General features: G+C 41.0%; 1 protein-coding gene across 4 annotated transcripts in view; it reads left to right on the top strand.

The window, feature by feature from the left end:
* Positions 1-15,472, top strand: part of Nsmce2 (NSE2 (MMS21) homolog, SMC5-SMC6 complex SUMO ligase) — a 219,189-nt gene that overhangs the window by 141,065 nt on the left and 62,652 nt on the right. Inside the window, exon 5 of one of the 4 annotated variants that reach the window (XM_055626460.1) lies at positions 15,025-15,378. The exons of the other annotated variants lie outside the window; for them this stretch is intronic. Coding sequence (XP_055482435.1) covers positions 15,025-15,026 — 2 coding nt within the window. The 3' untranslated portion in view covers positions 15,027-15,378. Of the gene's footprint in view, positions 1-15,024; positions 15,379-15,472 lie in introns of those variants that run through there. 4 annotated transcript variants of the gene reach the window in all.

Raw genomic sequence — 15,472 nt, 5'->3', positions numbered from 1 at the left:
TACTAAGAAGTCACTGCAGAATATAAATAAATTAATAACCAGCCACCTAGTAATTCCAAGACAAAAAAAAAAAAAAAAGCAGAAATTCTTTGAAAACTGTTTGGCTAGAAAAATTTTTTAATTGAATTTTTAGTACAACTTTTAATGTTTAATATAATGTCAGTGGAGGAGAATCTACAAAATAAGCATACTTAGGATCTTGAAAAGAAATGGTCAGGGTCTACTGTGTGCACAGATTTTAATTGAGTATGGTGAAATAACTGTCTTAGGGGGGCAGAAAGAAAGGTGTTCTATTAAGTGGTAATAGGAAATTCTTGAAGCTTCTGGCAACAAGTTCCACTTGTTCTGGAGACACTGTACCATCTTTGGAGGTCTCCAGTGACATGAAGTGAGGGGCTCTGAGCAATCTTTGTGGCCCTCCTCTGAAGTTTGTTCCCCACCCTCCTCTGGTTCCTTTGGAGGAGAGGAAGTTGGGGGAGGCTGGAGAAGCCTGAAGGCAGAAAACAAGGGTCAATGAAGCCTGAAGACCTCGAGACCTGGGTTCGCCATGCCCTCGCAGGAACACAGAGCCAAGGCCTGGAGTTGCTGGCTCAAGCTCCTGCTCCTTGTTTGCTTTTGTGAAGCATGCCGGAACTGACCTTTCTACTTGCCCTTCACGCTCTGGGTGACTCAAATGCTGAGCCATTGTTTTAGGAACTGATTATGCGTTGACAGTATGGTAGAGGTATTTGCTCAGCACTGTACTGAGGTTGAGAAGTGGGTAGATATCGGTTTGTTTCTGCTTCACTCAGAAGGACCTCTTTTCCCTTACTTTGGGTGTTGTTTTGTTTTTTTGTTCTGTAATACAGATCAGCTCCAGATGCTGAAATTCACCTGAATCTGTCCAAAAACTGCCAGAGGTCTGTAGCATTCACTGGCAGCCCAGAGCATCAGTGTGTCATTTTGTTAAGGGCACACACCATCCTTCTTACTATCACTTGGGGGCCAAGATGGATGTGAAGTTAGAACAGTCAAATGTGGAAATATAAGCCATGTTAGTCTCTGTGCTTGTAAATTCTTACAGTAGAACAACTGTAACCAGTGTGAAAGAAGGGTTTACTAAGTAGATTCATGGGATCTTCCCTCTGAAAGTTTGGAGTTGCCAGTTAAATATGTATGAATTTTTCAAAGGAAATCATCAAAAAGGACATTCCACTCTTATTACAAAGCTATTTTAGGGGTAAATATTTTGATAGATGTGGTTCGGTGCACCTGGGTACTGAACCGTAGCTTGAGGCAGTTAGAACAGATGGGGCTCTTAGATAGCTCAAGGCTTGGGTTTTCCCCTGTGCAAGCACATGGTTGGTGGGGCCAGAGGAACCTTAACTTTCTCCACGCTGACGTTAAAGAAGGAGCTTCTTTGTGAGACGGTCTCATTACTGGCCAGACTAGGGCTTCTCTTGAATAAATGTGTAGTAGTATCTATTGTGGTATAAACATTTTGTTAAGAGAGAAATGAATTCTGTACACAGGAGTAAGTCATGTCAAAGCTGCTTAAATTTGCATCAGATGCAAAGGTCTAGGATTAGGGTACTTACTGACTAACATGAATAGCAGGCGTTTAACATGAATAGCAGACGTTTAACAAGATAGAAAGACTGCTGAGCGCTTCCTCCTTTTTTGAAGCTGAGTTGAATCACTAGTCAGATTGAAACCCTAGCATATAATTTTTAAAAATGGTCTAATGTGTCATCCAACCTTGTCGGAAATAAATGTACATGTGTACAGCACTGGCTGCTTTCCACACTTACCTGCCATTTCAATAGATTATGAAGTGACATTTTACAATTCTAACCCTTTTCTCCCTTTGACTAAAGTGATCTTTCATCAGCCATAAAACTATTTGCCCTTATGAAAGCAGCGTATTAGGAGAGGAATGACTCGGTAAACTAGCACAGTCATCTACCCCATCCATAAACTAGTGATGGGTGTGAGACGGCAGAGCAGGGAGCATGTTTGTTGTTTAGCTTTGTTTGCTCTAACTGTGTAGCTCAGGCAAGCCTGGAACTCAAGCCGATCTTGTCTTAGACCCCTAAATGCTGAGTTTTACAAGTATGAGCTACCACACCCAGTCATTTGTCACTCCTTATTTCCTGTCCCAGGAAAAGTTCCCCAAAGGCAGAAGCCATCTTTCTGTCCTCATCTAGTGGTTGCTGAAGACATGTTGAAGGACACATAGCTGAGAACTGTTCCTTTAACACCCCAAAGCTATCAGTTAACACATGGTGATGGTAAAGTTTTAGCACTTCCTTATTAGTATAACAAACAGGAACATGGATACTGTGAGTTAGCCAAGAGTTAACCCTTCCCACTCTTGGTAAGAGCTCCTGATAAACCTTATCTTTGGCCTCTGAGGAGAGAAAACTAAGGCCCAACACTTTCTCAGAGACAGCCTTTACACATCTGGGAACTGGATTTGGTTTGCAAGAGCTGTTTCTAGATCAATGGAGGTGTCCTGTGCTTGCAGCATCTGCTAACCCTATTGTGCTCTCACTGAACGCTTCATTAGCCTTTGTGCAAACTGCTTATTTGAAACAATACAGTTGGTTTGACTGCAGCCATTCTAACAATCAGGATTTTCTTTTTACCAATGTGGACATTGCATACCGCCTCTCACTGTACACAGCATTAAGACAGAAAACACCATTTAGAAATGGTGGTGCTAACCTCACTTTAAAGTAAAAAGTTCTGTTTAAAGTTCAGCTGATTATAGCATAAACCAGTACTGACGATTCATCCTAACGATACTTTTACCTCCTTGTGCACTTTTAGTTCTTGTTTGGGACCCAGACAGGAGAAAGCCCTGAAATTATGTAGATTGCTTATTTAAGGCACTTGATTTAGAAACAACTTGTTGACTAATTGAGGAAACACTTTTAGTTAGAAATAATTAGAAACACTAGAAAATCCACTCTAGTGGAGGACGTCTCATTATAGGTGTCGTTCATTTGTGACTATATTTGAATTGAGTAAATGTGTAAATCTAATAATTTCTCAAGAGCATGCTTGCCTCCTGAACCTGCCTTATAAACCTATAGTCTTCCACATAGTAGCTCAGCTGCAGGAGACCTTAGACATTTTCCAGGAAGAAACCTGCTGGTGTCCCCAGAATGGGTCAGTGAATGCAGTCTCAGCTTTTCTCCTTGCCCACAATCTTTGTGACAATCATAAGGAAATTAAAATGGCTTTAAAGGACTCCGAGCTTTTGGCCAGTGACTTTTATCCTTAAAGTACGTGTGTATGATCTAGTTAGATACTTTCCCTCACAGTGCAGAGTGGGCGGCATAGCAGGATGGATCATTCATCCTAAAGCCATGATCAGGGCACTAGGCTGATGGATGATTCTGGGGGTGCTTCAGTGCTGAACATAGTAGTCTGAGGTTGAGCCTCCTATCAGGTTACCAGCTGAGGCAGAGACATGGGCTCAGGCACTGTCTTAGTTACCTTCTCATTGCTAAGACAACATACCTGACAGACACAACTTAGGAAGGAAGGATTTATTCTTCCTCACAGCTCAGTAGAGAAGCCATGGCATCAGGAGCACGAAGCAGCTGCTCACATTGTCCCCATTGTCAGGAAGCAGACATGTTCTGCTTCTTATTCGGCTCAGGACCCCTTGAATGGGTGTTGTACACATTCAGGAATGAGCCTTCCCTTTTATGTTGGACCTTTCTGAAAACTCCCTCATAGATATACTCAAAGCTGTGTTTCCATGGAGATTCTAAATCAAGTGAAGCTGACAGTGAAGATCACAGTCAAAAGTCTCAGATGTCACTCCCTGCATTACACAGCAAGGCTGGTAGAGTGTATTGAGGCGATGGAGGAATCTCCAAGGGCTCTGGTACACTTCCAGGTCACACAGCACACTAAGCACTGCAGAGGCCAGGAGCAGAGTTCATGATGCCTTTGTAGGCACTCTGCTGAAGAACAAACGCCCTGTTCTGTCCCTCAATGTGAGTGCTCTCAATGCTAGTTTTTCTGAGAAAATAAAAGTTGGAATGTTGCTTTTTAAATATTCACTACTGACTAAACATTTCAAAGCACTATAGCTGAACAAAGCCTATTTATAAATTACAGGCTGTATGTATTATTGGTAGGTCTTATATGATATACTAACTCCCCTGATTTTAAACTCGGGATTTATCTTTTCAAATTCTTGATTTTCTGTTTTAATTTTAAGAGAAGTATAACCCAGAGAAAGTCAATACTCCATTCTACACTGATGAAGACTTGGTCATCTCCAGAGTCCATTTCAGCACACAGTTCTCTTGCAGCAGCTATGTAATGCCCAGAGCTCAGGCAGTAAGACTGTAGCCAGCCTGTGTCTTCAGAGTATCTGCCACTGTGCAGGAGAAGGAGGCCACACCATCGGGGATCTGTGTCACACACATGAGGGGAGCAATGTGGAGCCTCTTGGGCAGCCCTGGACTCTGGCTTCTTGCAAGTAATTTTGCCTGAGTCATGGATGGAAACTGAAGGACTTTTGATGAGCACAGCTGTGCTATTGTAGGAGGTCAGTCTAGCAGAAATGTTGAAAGAGCAAGCATAAAGCCTGTGCCTGGCTTATACCTTGGCATGCTTTGTGACAGCAGTGCTATTGTGGGCATAATACTTTACCTCTGTATGATCTTGCTTTCCGCTTCCCTGAGTAGCAATAGTACAGGTTAAGTACCCCTTATCCAAAATACTCAGGACCATAGCGTTGAAGGATTTTTCAGATATTAACTTAAAATTCATTAACATTTGTTCAATGTATACCCTATACATGTGGGCTAAAGATAATTTTATGCAATATTTTAATAATTTGTGCATGAAACAGTTCATGGTATATGATATCCCAGTCATAGTAATAATATCTGCATCACAGAGTTTCAATGACTACATCAGATATCCAGTACCTTACACATGGCAAATGCATTACAGTTATTAACTACTGCTGCTGCTATTGCTTTTAATTACAAAAGCATTAAACTTTGAAGGCCTGCCTTCAGCCACTACTGTGCCTCTTAGTAATTGTGGCCACCTAGATACTGCCTAGTTGATCTCTGTGAAGATCAATATGGTTGAGAAAACCCAAAGATAAAATACAATTCCATATGAATGCACATAAAGGTTCACAAATGAAAAGTGTGGGGCTTTCTTCTAGTATCGGAAGTGAAGACATGGGCTAGAGCTATTCCATGTTCGCCCATCACTGCTCAGACCCCATGATAAATCATCCATTCATGTTCAGGAATTGCAGCTGTTTCTGTGGCTTCTGACATTCAAGACATGTAATTCAAGTTGGCTTTGGTATCTTTAAACCTCCTGAGAGAAAACATTATATTGAGCATGAAAGCATTTGCATACTGTCTGCACAGTGCCCAGTCAGTGTTGCTGGGACTTAAATCTCTGGAAAAGGCCTTATTGGATCATTTCATTCTGTGATAATATTAGAGCAAGATTATGATATCCTAGTCTAAAGAGAAGTTGATTTTTTATTGGGGATGGGAGGCTTACAACCAAATAAAAATAGATTGGTCGAAACAATAAAAACCCCATTTCCCTCACAACATTATTTTTATAGCTAATGTGCTAATTGATTCATAAATAACACCTGTGTCGTTTATTTTTAAAAACCTTACTGAAATCTTAGTAAGTTCTAGGAAAAATATCACAACAGCTGTCCAGGCATCTGTTTGAATGATGCAGTGTGAAAAGAGTTCTAAATATAGTCAGAACTTAAGCCAAATGAACTTCCATGCAGTACTGAACCATGCATCAATTGAACTAGATCAGAAGAAGCTTGTCATTAAAACAACCTATATCTAGAGTGAATATGGTTTGCACTGGAAAGAAGCAGCTATTTGCTTTAAATAATCTTTATTAGCAGACTCAAAATATAACTAGCCCATTGCCACTTGCCAGGTGCAGAGCCAGTATTCCAGAGTGCGGAGTAGGAAGAATCAGTACATCATCAGACTGATGGTGTAGCTCGGTTGATAGAGAGCTTGCATAGATGTGTGAGGCCCTGGGTAATTAAAGTCACCAGCACCACATAAAACAGGCATGGTAGTGCACCACGCACAATCCCAGTACTTGGGAGGTAGAGGCAGAAACAGCAAGGTCCTCCCCAGCTGCAGAAGGAATCTGAGGCCAACCTTGGCTGAGGAGACCCTGTCTCAACAAAACGGAAGTGTTAAATGACATGGCCCAGTGGGCTTTGGAAGCAAGTCTTCATCACACCCAGTATTCCCAGGATGCCCTATTTCTATTTTGACATTACTCGTACCCTCATTAGCAACACTTGCCTTCTATCTTAATCTGTTTTGTGTTCCTGTAGCAGAATTCCATCTACTGCACAATTGACAAAGGAATTTCTTTCTCACAGCTGTGGCCTCTAGGAAATCTAGTGTCGAGGTGCTAGAACCTGGCAAGGGCCATTACAGTGTGTCATCTGATGGGAGGATTCAGAAAAACCAGAAGCAAACGGGCCCAGACCTGTTTGTTTTGTTGTTGTGTTGTTGTTGCTGCCTCTGTGGTTTTTTTGTTTGGGGGATTAGTTTTTTGTTTTGGTAGTGGGGGTGGTGATGTATTTTGTTTTGTTTTGTTTTTGTGGTGGTGCTGCTGGGCATCAAACCCATATTCTTACGAATGTTAGACAAGCCTTCTACCACTAAGCTCCATACTCAGCCTGCCAAATTCACTTTTATAACAAGAACTAAGCCACTCCTGTGAAAGGACATTGATCCACTCATCGGGACAGAGCCCTCCTGGTCTTGGAAAGTGTTGAATGTCCCAACTGTTGACATTGTTACATTGGGAAATGTGTCTCTAACAAATACACTTTGGAGACTGAGGCAGCATCTACCCTCCCTTCCTTTTCCCTCTCAACAGTTCCTAAGTGTCCATACTTTGTTGAGAATCATTTCATACTCTGAGAATCCAAGGAAGAGGGTAGATACATTTTATTTTAGGTAATATTCTGCCTAAAAAGTTCTTAGCATTGTCTGGCATACAGTTAGTATCTATTAGTGACCTCAGTATGTGATAACACATACGCGTAGTTGGTAATGGCTGCCATTTATGGAGTACTTATAATATTCTGGGCATTGTGCATACACACATGCATGCATACGCACATGTGCAAAGTTGCATTTAATCCTTACAGCACCCTAAGGGGACAGGTCATTGTCCCAACCAATCCCTGTTTATAAATGAGCTGAGTGAAGTTCAGTGAACTTGAGTTGTCCAGGGTTACACATACGGCAGGTATGGCTTAACGACAACTTGAGTCCTTAATCATTGGAATTTTCCTCAAAGTCTCATTCCCATGGTCCCCATTACCCATTGTCACACAACTTTTTCCAAGGACAGTGCCACTTTCAGTATTTGTTTCCTGGCATCCACCATTCACTGACTCCACTGTCAACATGTAACTTCCTAGCCCTTTCTCGAGATCACAAAACTTTCAGAAACCAAAGAAAGTTACCAATCAAGCTGAAAGTTGTCATGCTAATATATTAATAATACTAATGATTAGTAGTAATAGGAGGGAAGTAAAGGAGGAGATAGTATATAATGTCTGTATATAATTACATACATATAATGTCTTTATATGCTCTATATTGTCTGCCCAATGTGTTTTCAGAGTGTTCAGACACTTTCAAATCTTTGAATGGCCCACGCCTCACTAAGCCTCGCTGTAGTGTCAGTTCCCTTAATTTGGTAGATAAAGAAACTGTGACCTAGAGCCGTCGCCAGAAGACCTTGCCCAAAGCCAGGAGTCAGTTTCCAGCAAAGCTGGGATTCAAGTACAGTTCTAGTTCCCTTATATCCTAAGAGAATCTTGTCTGTGTGGTGATTGTTTATCCTAGAACTTCAGGTGTTGAGTGAACTTCTTCTAATCCTACCGCATATGGTCTTCATCTGTAGGATATTAACAATCATGTATGAAACCTGAGGATTAATAAGATACAGAATTTGCATCTCTGGTTTTGCTGTGATTCCCATGTCATGCTGCTGTGCACCTCTTGCTGCTGACTTCCGTGGATACCTGTCTTGGGACATACGTCTTTCCACAGCCCTCCCAGCAAGAGACAACCTTTGTTCAAATAGATGCCCTAACTAGTGAAACCGACTCCTCCAGGACCTTTAGCTGCAGTTCCTTCTCACTGAATCATCGGTCTTGCGGCCTTTTCTCTCAGCCTACACACTCACTCACGCCTCTCCTGTAGAAAGAAAAGACAACTAGGCTGTTCTGTGTGTAGCAGAGGCTGTCCCTCTTCCTTCCCCTCAAAGGAAAGCTCCTACTACCCAGAGACACTCCCTGCTTCCATTTACTCTTAGGCCAATGTATCCTGGGTGCCTCCAGCCTTAAGTGAAATCTCTCTGAGAAAATGTTCCATGGCTACAGTTAGCCAAAGTTTCATTCTATCTTAACTAGAATGCTCTCCATCTCTTAAATGTTTGCAGTCACTGTTTTTTTTTTTTTATGTTCTATCTTTTTTGTTGTTGTTGTTGCTGTTTTATATTTGATAGCTCTTTTCTTTTTTTTTAGGCTTTTATTTTATTTTATTTTATTTTATTTTTTTATTTAACTTTTATTAATTACACTTTATTCATTTTGTATCCCCCCATAAGCCCTTCCCTCCTCCCCTTCCGGTCCCACCCTCCCCCCTCCTTTCTGCATGCATGCCCCTCCCCATGTCCACTGATTGGGGAGGTCCTCCTCTCCTTCTTTCTGATCTTAGTCTATCAGTTCTCATCAGATGTGGCTGCATTGTCAGGGTTCTAGGTTATCTCCATGAATAGTCCTTGGTTGGAGTATGAGTCTCTGGGAAGTTCGCTGTGTTCAAATTTTCTTGTTCTGTTGCTCTCCTTGTGGAGTTCCTGTCCTCTCCAGCTCTTACTATTTCCCACTTCTTACATAAAATTCCATTCACTCTGCCTGTCAGTTGGCCATCAGGCTCAGCATCTGCTTTCACAGTCTGCATGGCAGAGGCTTTCAGAGGCCCTCTGTGGCAGGTTCCGAGGTTGTTTCCTGTTTTCTTCTTCTGGCTTTCAGAGGCCACTAAAATCTGTACATCTAAACATACTAAGCAAAAGAGAGGACCCTAACTAAAATGTTCAATCCCCATCCTGAAAGGCAAAGAGGATGGACATCAGAAGAAAAAGAAAACAGGAAACAACCTAGGAACCTGCTGCAGTCACTGTTTTTATATTTGTTGGTGGTAGTATTTTGTCATAGGGTCTCACTGAGTTGCCGAGACTGACTTCTAACCCCTGGGCTCAAAATATATTCCTTCTTCAACCTTCTGAGTCTTCAAGACCAAAGGTGTGCACCACTACACTGGTTCTTTTCATTACTTAGTGTTCTTACTCCCTCTGTGTGGTCTCTTTTGTGGATTCCTTCTCAACTCCTGTACCCATACTTAAAATACAGTTGTTCAGGATTCTTTTTCTGGACATTTACCCTTTATATTGTCTCTGCTATTCACTTATATGATTACTGTGGCTTCAGCTCCCATTCCACCTTCATGCATGCTAATGAGGTCTCTCCCTATGATCTTGCCCTTATTGCTTATTTCTCTCTCCTTAGGGCTGTCTCAGGAGCATTTTCATGTCAGTGTGGCCCCTTTTCTTCCTCTAGTCCCCATATCAGTTAGTAGGTCATCATCCATTCTACAAAGCATCATGAATCCAGCCTTCGTCCTCCACTCCCAGTAACCACAGCTCAATTCTTTTACCCCTCAGGTATTTCTCAAATGTCCTCTCACACTGTGCCATAGCCCTTTCTCCAGGCAGTTACCTTTTGTGTCTGCGCTGCTTCTCATTTTTTTGTTACAGTGAGTTCTTTATCCATCAGAACGTCAGGCTTTATTACTGGGTGTTTCTTTAGGATAAATACTACTCTCTTGTCTTAATTCAGTTTTTGTACTTTCCTGACTACAGAAGTGCCTAAAACTTAACCATGTCCCCAGTAAATTTCTACTAAATAGGATAGGACTTTCTAGAATAATCAGAATGTATTAAAAGTATCAGAAATTATGAGGGAGGCTCTGGGGGAAACCCTACAAGTACTTATTCAGTATACCCTGTTTGTGCAGTTGTTTGGGAACAACTGGATATTAACTTGTAACCCCCTCCATCCTTGGGTTCCTTCTCTACCTTTATTCTCTTGTTTGGTCCTGCTTATTCTCTTATACTCATCTCTCTGCCTTAGCAGAAGGTAGATTTAGATGCCTCTCATCCAGTGGATGCCTCTGGCATGACACTTGTTAGTCAGTGTGGTTTCCTGAGTCGTCCTTTGACTTCTGGGTTTATCTGCAAGCTCATTCAGGACAAAAAAACAAAGTCTACTTCTAGGTTCATAGTGGCTAACCTAGCTCTGCCTGCTAGGAGTTACTGAATAATGAAGGGATATACATCGAAATCTTCAGATGTTTGTGTGTGTGCTGCTCTTGAGCTCTCTGTAGAATAGGCACCTTCCCACCCACCTCACCCCTGAATGTATAGTTTTAAGTCTCTTGAGTCTAACCTGAGAGCCATTCTTGTATTTCAGGTGAGTTCAAGTTCTAGCTTCTCCAGTTAACCATTGTTAATCAGATTAGCTGCCCAACTACTGTGTCTCAGTCAAAGCATGTATTATCAAAGCCTTCTTGTTTATGAGTACAAATATGCCATTGATGTTTATAAAAGGAATTAGTTTCTGCCCTGAATGCAAACTAGCCATAAAAGCTGGTGTACACATGTGTTAGTATTTTTGTGTGTGTGAAGTTTAAAGAATGTTGAGTTTTAATGTACTGCCTTTGAGTGATGTGGGGCTCTGTTGTGAGAGCACTAAGTTCTAGGCCAATACCTGAGAAGCATACTTAGAAGCCCTGAATATGAAAACCAACAGATGCAGTATTTTCATGACACTGAGGAAAGTTGCACTATCTGCTAATAGACCTCATGTCTATGTTATAAAAATACGGAAATTGGACCTTAATCTCCAAGGTTATAATAACTGTCTCCAAGTTAATATTAAAATCAAAAAGATACTAACGCAAGACAATAAAATTATAAATTTAAATAAACAATGGAAAAAATGGCATTTTCACGTGAGAAAGGGTCTAAAGCAAGCATTAGAAATAGCTATCATCACTCTTTCTAGAATACCTAATTTTTTTTCCCATGTATTACCTCTTTATTTCTCTCTAAACAAGCCTCCCAGACATCTGGCAAAAGACGGCTTCCTATTACCACAAAAGGTTCTGTGTCCTCTTTCAGTTCAACTAAAGAATCCATACTGAATTAGAATTTCATTTCCAATTTCAGCCTCTCAGAAGAGAAGTTGGTTGATGTGGCATAGGTCAGGAATCCACTGTGATCTAAGCAACTATGTCCAAGGAGACAGGGCCATGTGATAGAAATGTTAAACCATAGCATCCACCCAGATACAGAAGAGGCAGATAGTAGACAAGATGGACTGTTATGTGCAGACTGACCACTCACCAAACTCCAGGGAAGCGTGAAGTGAAAAGTACACTGCAGTAGCATTCAGCAGGTAATGGTTTTTATAGCCTGATTAGCTGTGTCTTCCAACAAGTGACTCACCTTGAGGCCAGGCTATACCTCAGATATTTATATTTCATTTGGTAGTACATAGAGAAGTGCCCAGCCACAGACACTCATTATGCTTTTATTCAATAAACAGAAGAAAATATTAGCTCTGGCTTTCTGGTAATACAGATGGGCAGTAAATGGTTTAATAAATACAAAGCAAAATTGTGGTGTACAAAGAAAGTTAAAACGGGGAGGGAAGGGAGGAGGGAGACCGACATAAAACTAGAGCAAAACCTTATCTGTTAATAATTTTAGCATACAAATAAACATTGTGTTTTACATTTAAACATTTACTGGTTCATTAAAAATATTAGGTACTAAAGACTTTTATAAAAAAAATATAAATACATGTCACTAATATTGCTTGGTATATCTTGATATTGACTGACATCTTTTAGTTCTTATTTTCCAGTTTTCAATTGATAGACTCCCAGCGCAGAGTTTGATATAATTATAAAACAATTCTGCCAGTGTCAAGCCGTCAAGTGGACAGTAGGAGATAATAATTCATTCAACTCTATAAGAAGATTTGGATTAAAACTTTACAAATAACACAGAGTGAAAGACATTCTTTATAGGTCATTCAGGCTTGCTTCTATAGCTGTGCCAGAATGTGTTTTGTCTGTTTGATAGATTGTCTCCAGTGATTTTAGTGATGGTAAAAAGGGGTGACAGAATCTAGGAAATGTGGAGTTTGGGGAGCTTTACTAGAATAGTTGTTGCCAATACCAACCAAGAAAACTGGAAGCACACCAGATCTAACAGTAATTAGCAGGGCCTTTCACCTAACTTTATTAATTAGAGAAACCCCATAGTGCTTACTTGAAGCATCTGTATAAACAGCTTCAGAGCTCAGTAGCTCGTTACTATAGATTTTTCTCTCTATAAGTAGTTCAGTGTAGATGAGGGGATATGTCAGTTCTATGACGTTATCTGGGATCCTACACACCTTCCATCTATGACTCTACCATCCTGAATCTCCTTCATTCAAGCTGGTCTAAGGGGCAAGAGTGAGCTTGGACCAGGTCTATACCAGAAAGCATCCATCACCCCACCACATCTTATTGTCAGGGATCAACTCATACATACCACACCTGCCTCTCTGGAGGCTGGACAAATGTAGTCAGAGACCCAAAAGGACAACATCAGTAGTGTTTTCAGTGTTTGCCACACTATCAGGATAGAGATTTGAAAAGCTATGGAAAACATAAAGAAAGAGAAATACAATAATAATAATGATTTTCTCAAGAGAATTTTGTTGAAAATTTTAAGGTTGTTTCAAAATTATTGACCAAAACAGTAATAATAGTTGAAATTTAGTAGAGGTAGTATTGATGGCTCCTGCAGACCACCTGTGACTCCCTAGCTCTGCCTACACTGAGAAATCTTGAAGAAAATGAGATCTTACAGAGATCTCATGTCTAGTGCTCTGCTCTAGTCATTCCCTCTCTGCATGACCCCATCACACTAACGTTCTTCCGTAGGCATTTTCTACACCACAACAAATAAGTTTAAAAGACTGACAAATGAACATTCTCTGGCACAGTGAGGGGTGTGTGTGTGTGTGTGTTCTATTACTGTAAGAAGTACCTGAGACAGTCACAAGAGGAAAGTGTGTTTGTCTGAGTTCTGGAGGGCCCAGTCCCTGACGACTGCTGAGGCCTGCTGTTTAGGCACTGTGGCAAGGCATCACTTTGTAGTGGCAGTGTGTGTCAGAGTAAACTATGGCAGGGAGTGAAAGAGGGGAACAGAAAAGAACCAAGTCCTGCAGCCAGTCCCCTTTGTAAGCAGGCCCAAAGGCATCCCATTAGGCATTCCTCCTAAAAGCTCCCTTCCCCCCATCCCTCAGCACCACCATCCTGGGAAGCAAAATACACATAAACCAAGGTTTCTCTGTATGTGTAACCTTTGAGATCCAAACAAAAAACTTCCCAAACAAGAATTTGGGGAGTAGTGTAATCACTAAAGTTTATTATGTCCTTTTAGTGTGTCAGATGTGTTTCTCTTGCAGTATCTTCTCTGTGGCAGTAGCCATACTTGGCGCCATTTGGGACTCTATAAATGTTAATTCTACTTCTCCACTAGCTTATAGCACTGAGCACGGAACTGTGCTGGCAAAGTATGTTTGTAGCACATACAAAACCCTGTATTTTGCTCTTTATTTTATAAGTGAAGAAACTCAAGTATGGAGCTGTGCAACAACTTGACTGCGGTGAAGCAGCTATTTAGTTTCACAGTTAGATTCTATCCCAGGCAGACAAGCTGCAGAACATCTAGCCATCATGCAGGAATTAACTAACCAAAGTGACAAACATCACAAGGAGGTAGGATTTCTTACCGTAAATACTAGGAAAATAGAATGTTCCTTCACCTTAAGATGTCTGGGATCTAAGTCATTAACCCAAATCAGAAATAACCCCACCCAGGAAGTTTCTATGAAGAGATTAAGACCGAGCAGTTTAAGAGCACAAATCCTACTGTAAGCAGAACTGCCTACATTTTGAGACCTGAGGTTGGTTCTGACTAGCTTTCCCCATATACAACATAGCATTACTGACTCAGGTCAGTCAGGTTTGGAATTTAGTTGAATTTGAGCTGGACATTTAACAGTTCACTAAAAGATAACTGGGCATCTGCCCTGTGGAACCCTCCACGCAAGTTCTTTTACGTAACATAGTGAAGAAAGCACACTCCTCCAGCTCACAGCCAGTGAGCAAGAGACAGGGTTATCTTCAACATCACAGGCCACCATGACATGGAGCCTATCCCTCAAATCTGTAGCTGGTAGGCCCAGACAGGAGACAGAGATGCCGGGACCCTGCATTACATGTTGTCTTTTATGTAATTCCTGTATGTCTTTTGTGTCAGCTTTATTGATAGAATGACATACTGTACAATTCACCTATTTAGAATTTCACTGAACTTTACAAGCTCTCAAAGCGGTGCAACCATCTTGACAACTGTAGCAAGAAACCTTCTATTAGTGTTCACTTTGCATTGTCTTCCAAGCTCCCCCTGGTCCCCAGCTCTAGCAACTGCAAATAGATTCTCTGTGTAAACTTGCAGTTTGGGATAGTACATACAAACATGTTCATGTGGTCTGGTTTGCCTGGCTTCTTTGACTCAGCATGATGCTTTCCAGTCTCATCCATGTTGAAGCATGTATCCATACTTTATTCTTTTTCATGCATTTTAATCCACTGTATGGACTTGTCACATTTATTCCCTCATGAGTTGGCGATCATTTTGCTTGTTTTTCTCTTTTGCCTGTGATGAATAATGCTGCTTGAACATTTGTGTACAAGTAGACATGAGTTTTCGTTTTCATTTCTTGTAGTGTTTATCTCAGCGTGTAACTGCTGGGTCATATGGTAACTGTATGTTTATCCTTTTTAGGAACTGCCAGGCTGTTCCCCACAGCGAGGGCGCCATTTTACATTTCCACCAGCAGTGTATGAGGGTTCCAATTGCTCCACGTCCTCACCGGCACTTCTTACTGCCTGTCCTTCTTACCGTAGCCATTATAGTGGGTGTGAAGTGGTGGCTCATTGTTTCGGCTTACATTTCTCTGATGGATTAATATTGTGGTATAAATTACTAACCTAGGGCAAAAGTTTAAATCTTAAACTTTCATATAGAAACCACCTCATATTACTGGATTGACTTTCTGAAGCAAAACCATAGATCTATGCCAGATAAATGATGTTCATAAACTTACACTTAAAAAAAAAAAACCAACTAAAATGACTTGGAATGAAGATTACACACTCATCTGAGACCTTTTCTTTTCTTTTCCCTTCTCTTCTCTTCTCTTCTCTTCTCTTCTCTTCTCTTCTCTTCTCTT

This window comes from Psammomys obesus, unplaced genomic scaffold (genome assembly GCF_907164565.1).
Source record: "Psammomys obesus unplaced genomic scaffold, mPsaObe1.curated_primary_1811, whole genome shotgun sequence".
Lineage (NCBI taxonomy): Eukaryota > Metazoa > Chordata > Mammalia > Rodentia > Muridae > Psammomys > Psammomys obesus.
Note: the sequence above shows the minus strand (reverse complement) of the source record. Positions and strands in the feature narration are given on the sequence as shown.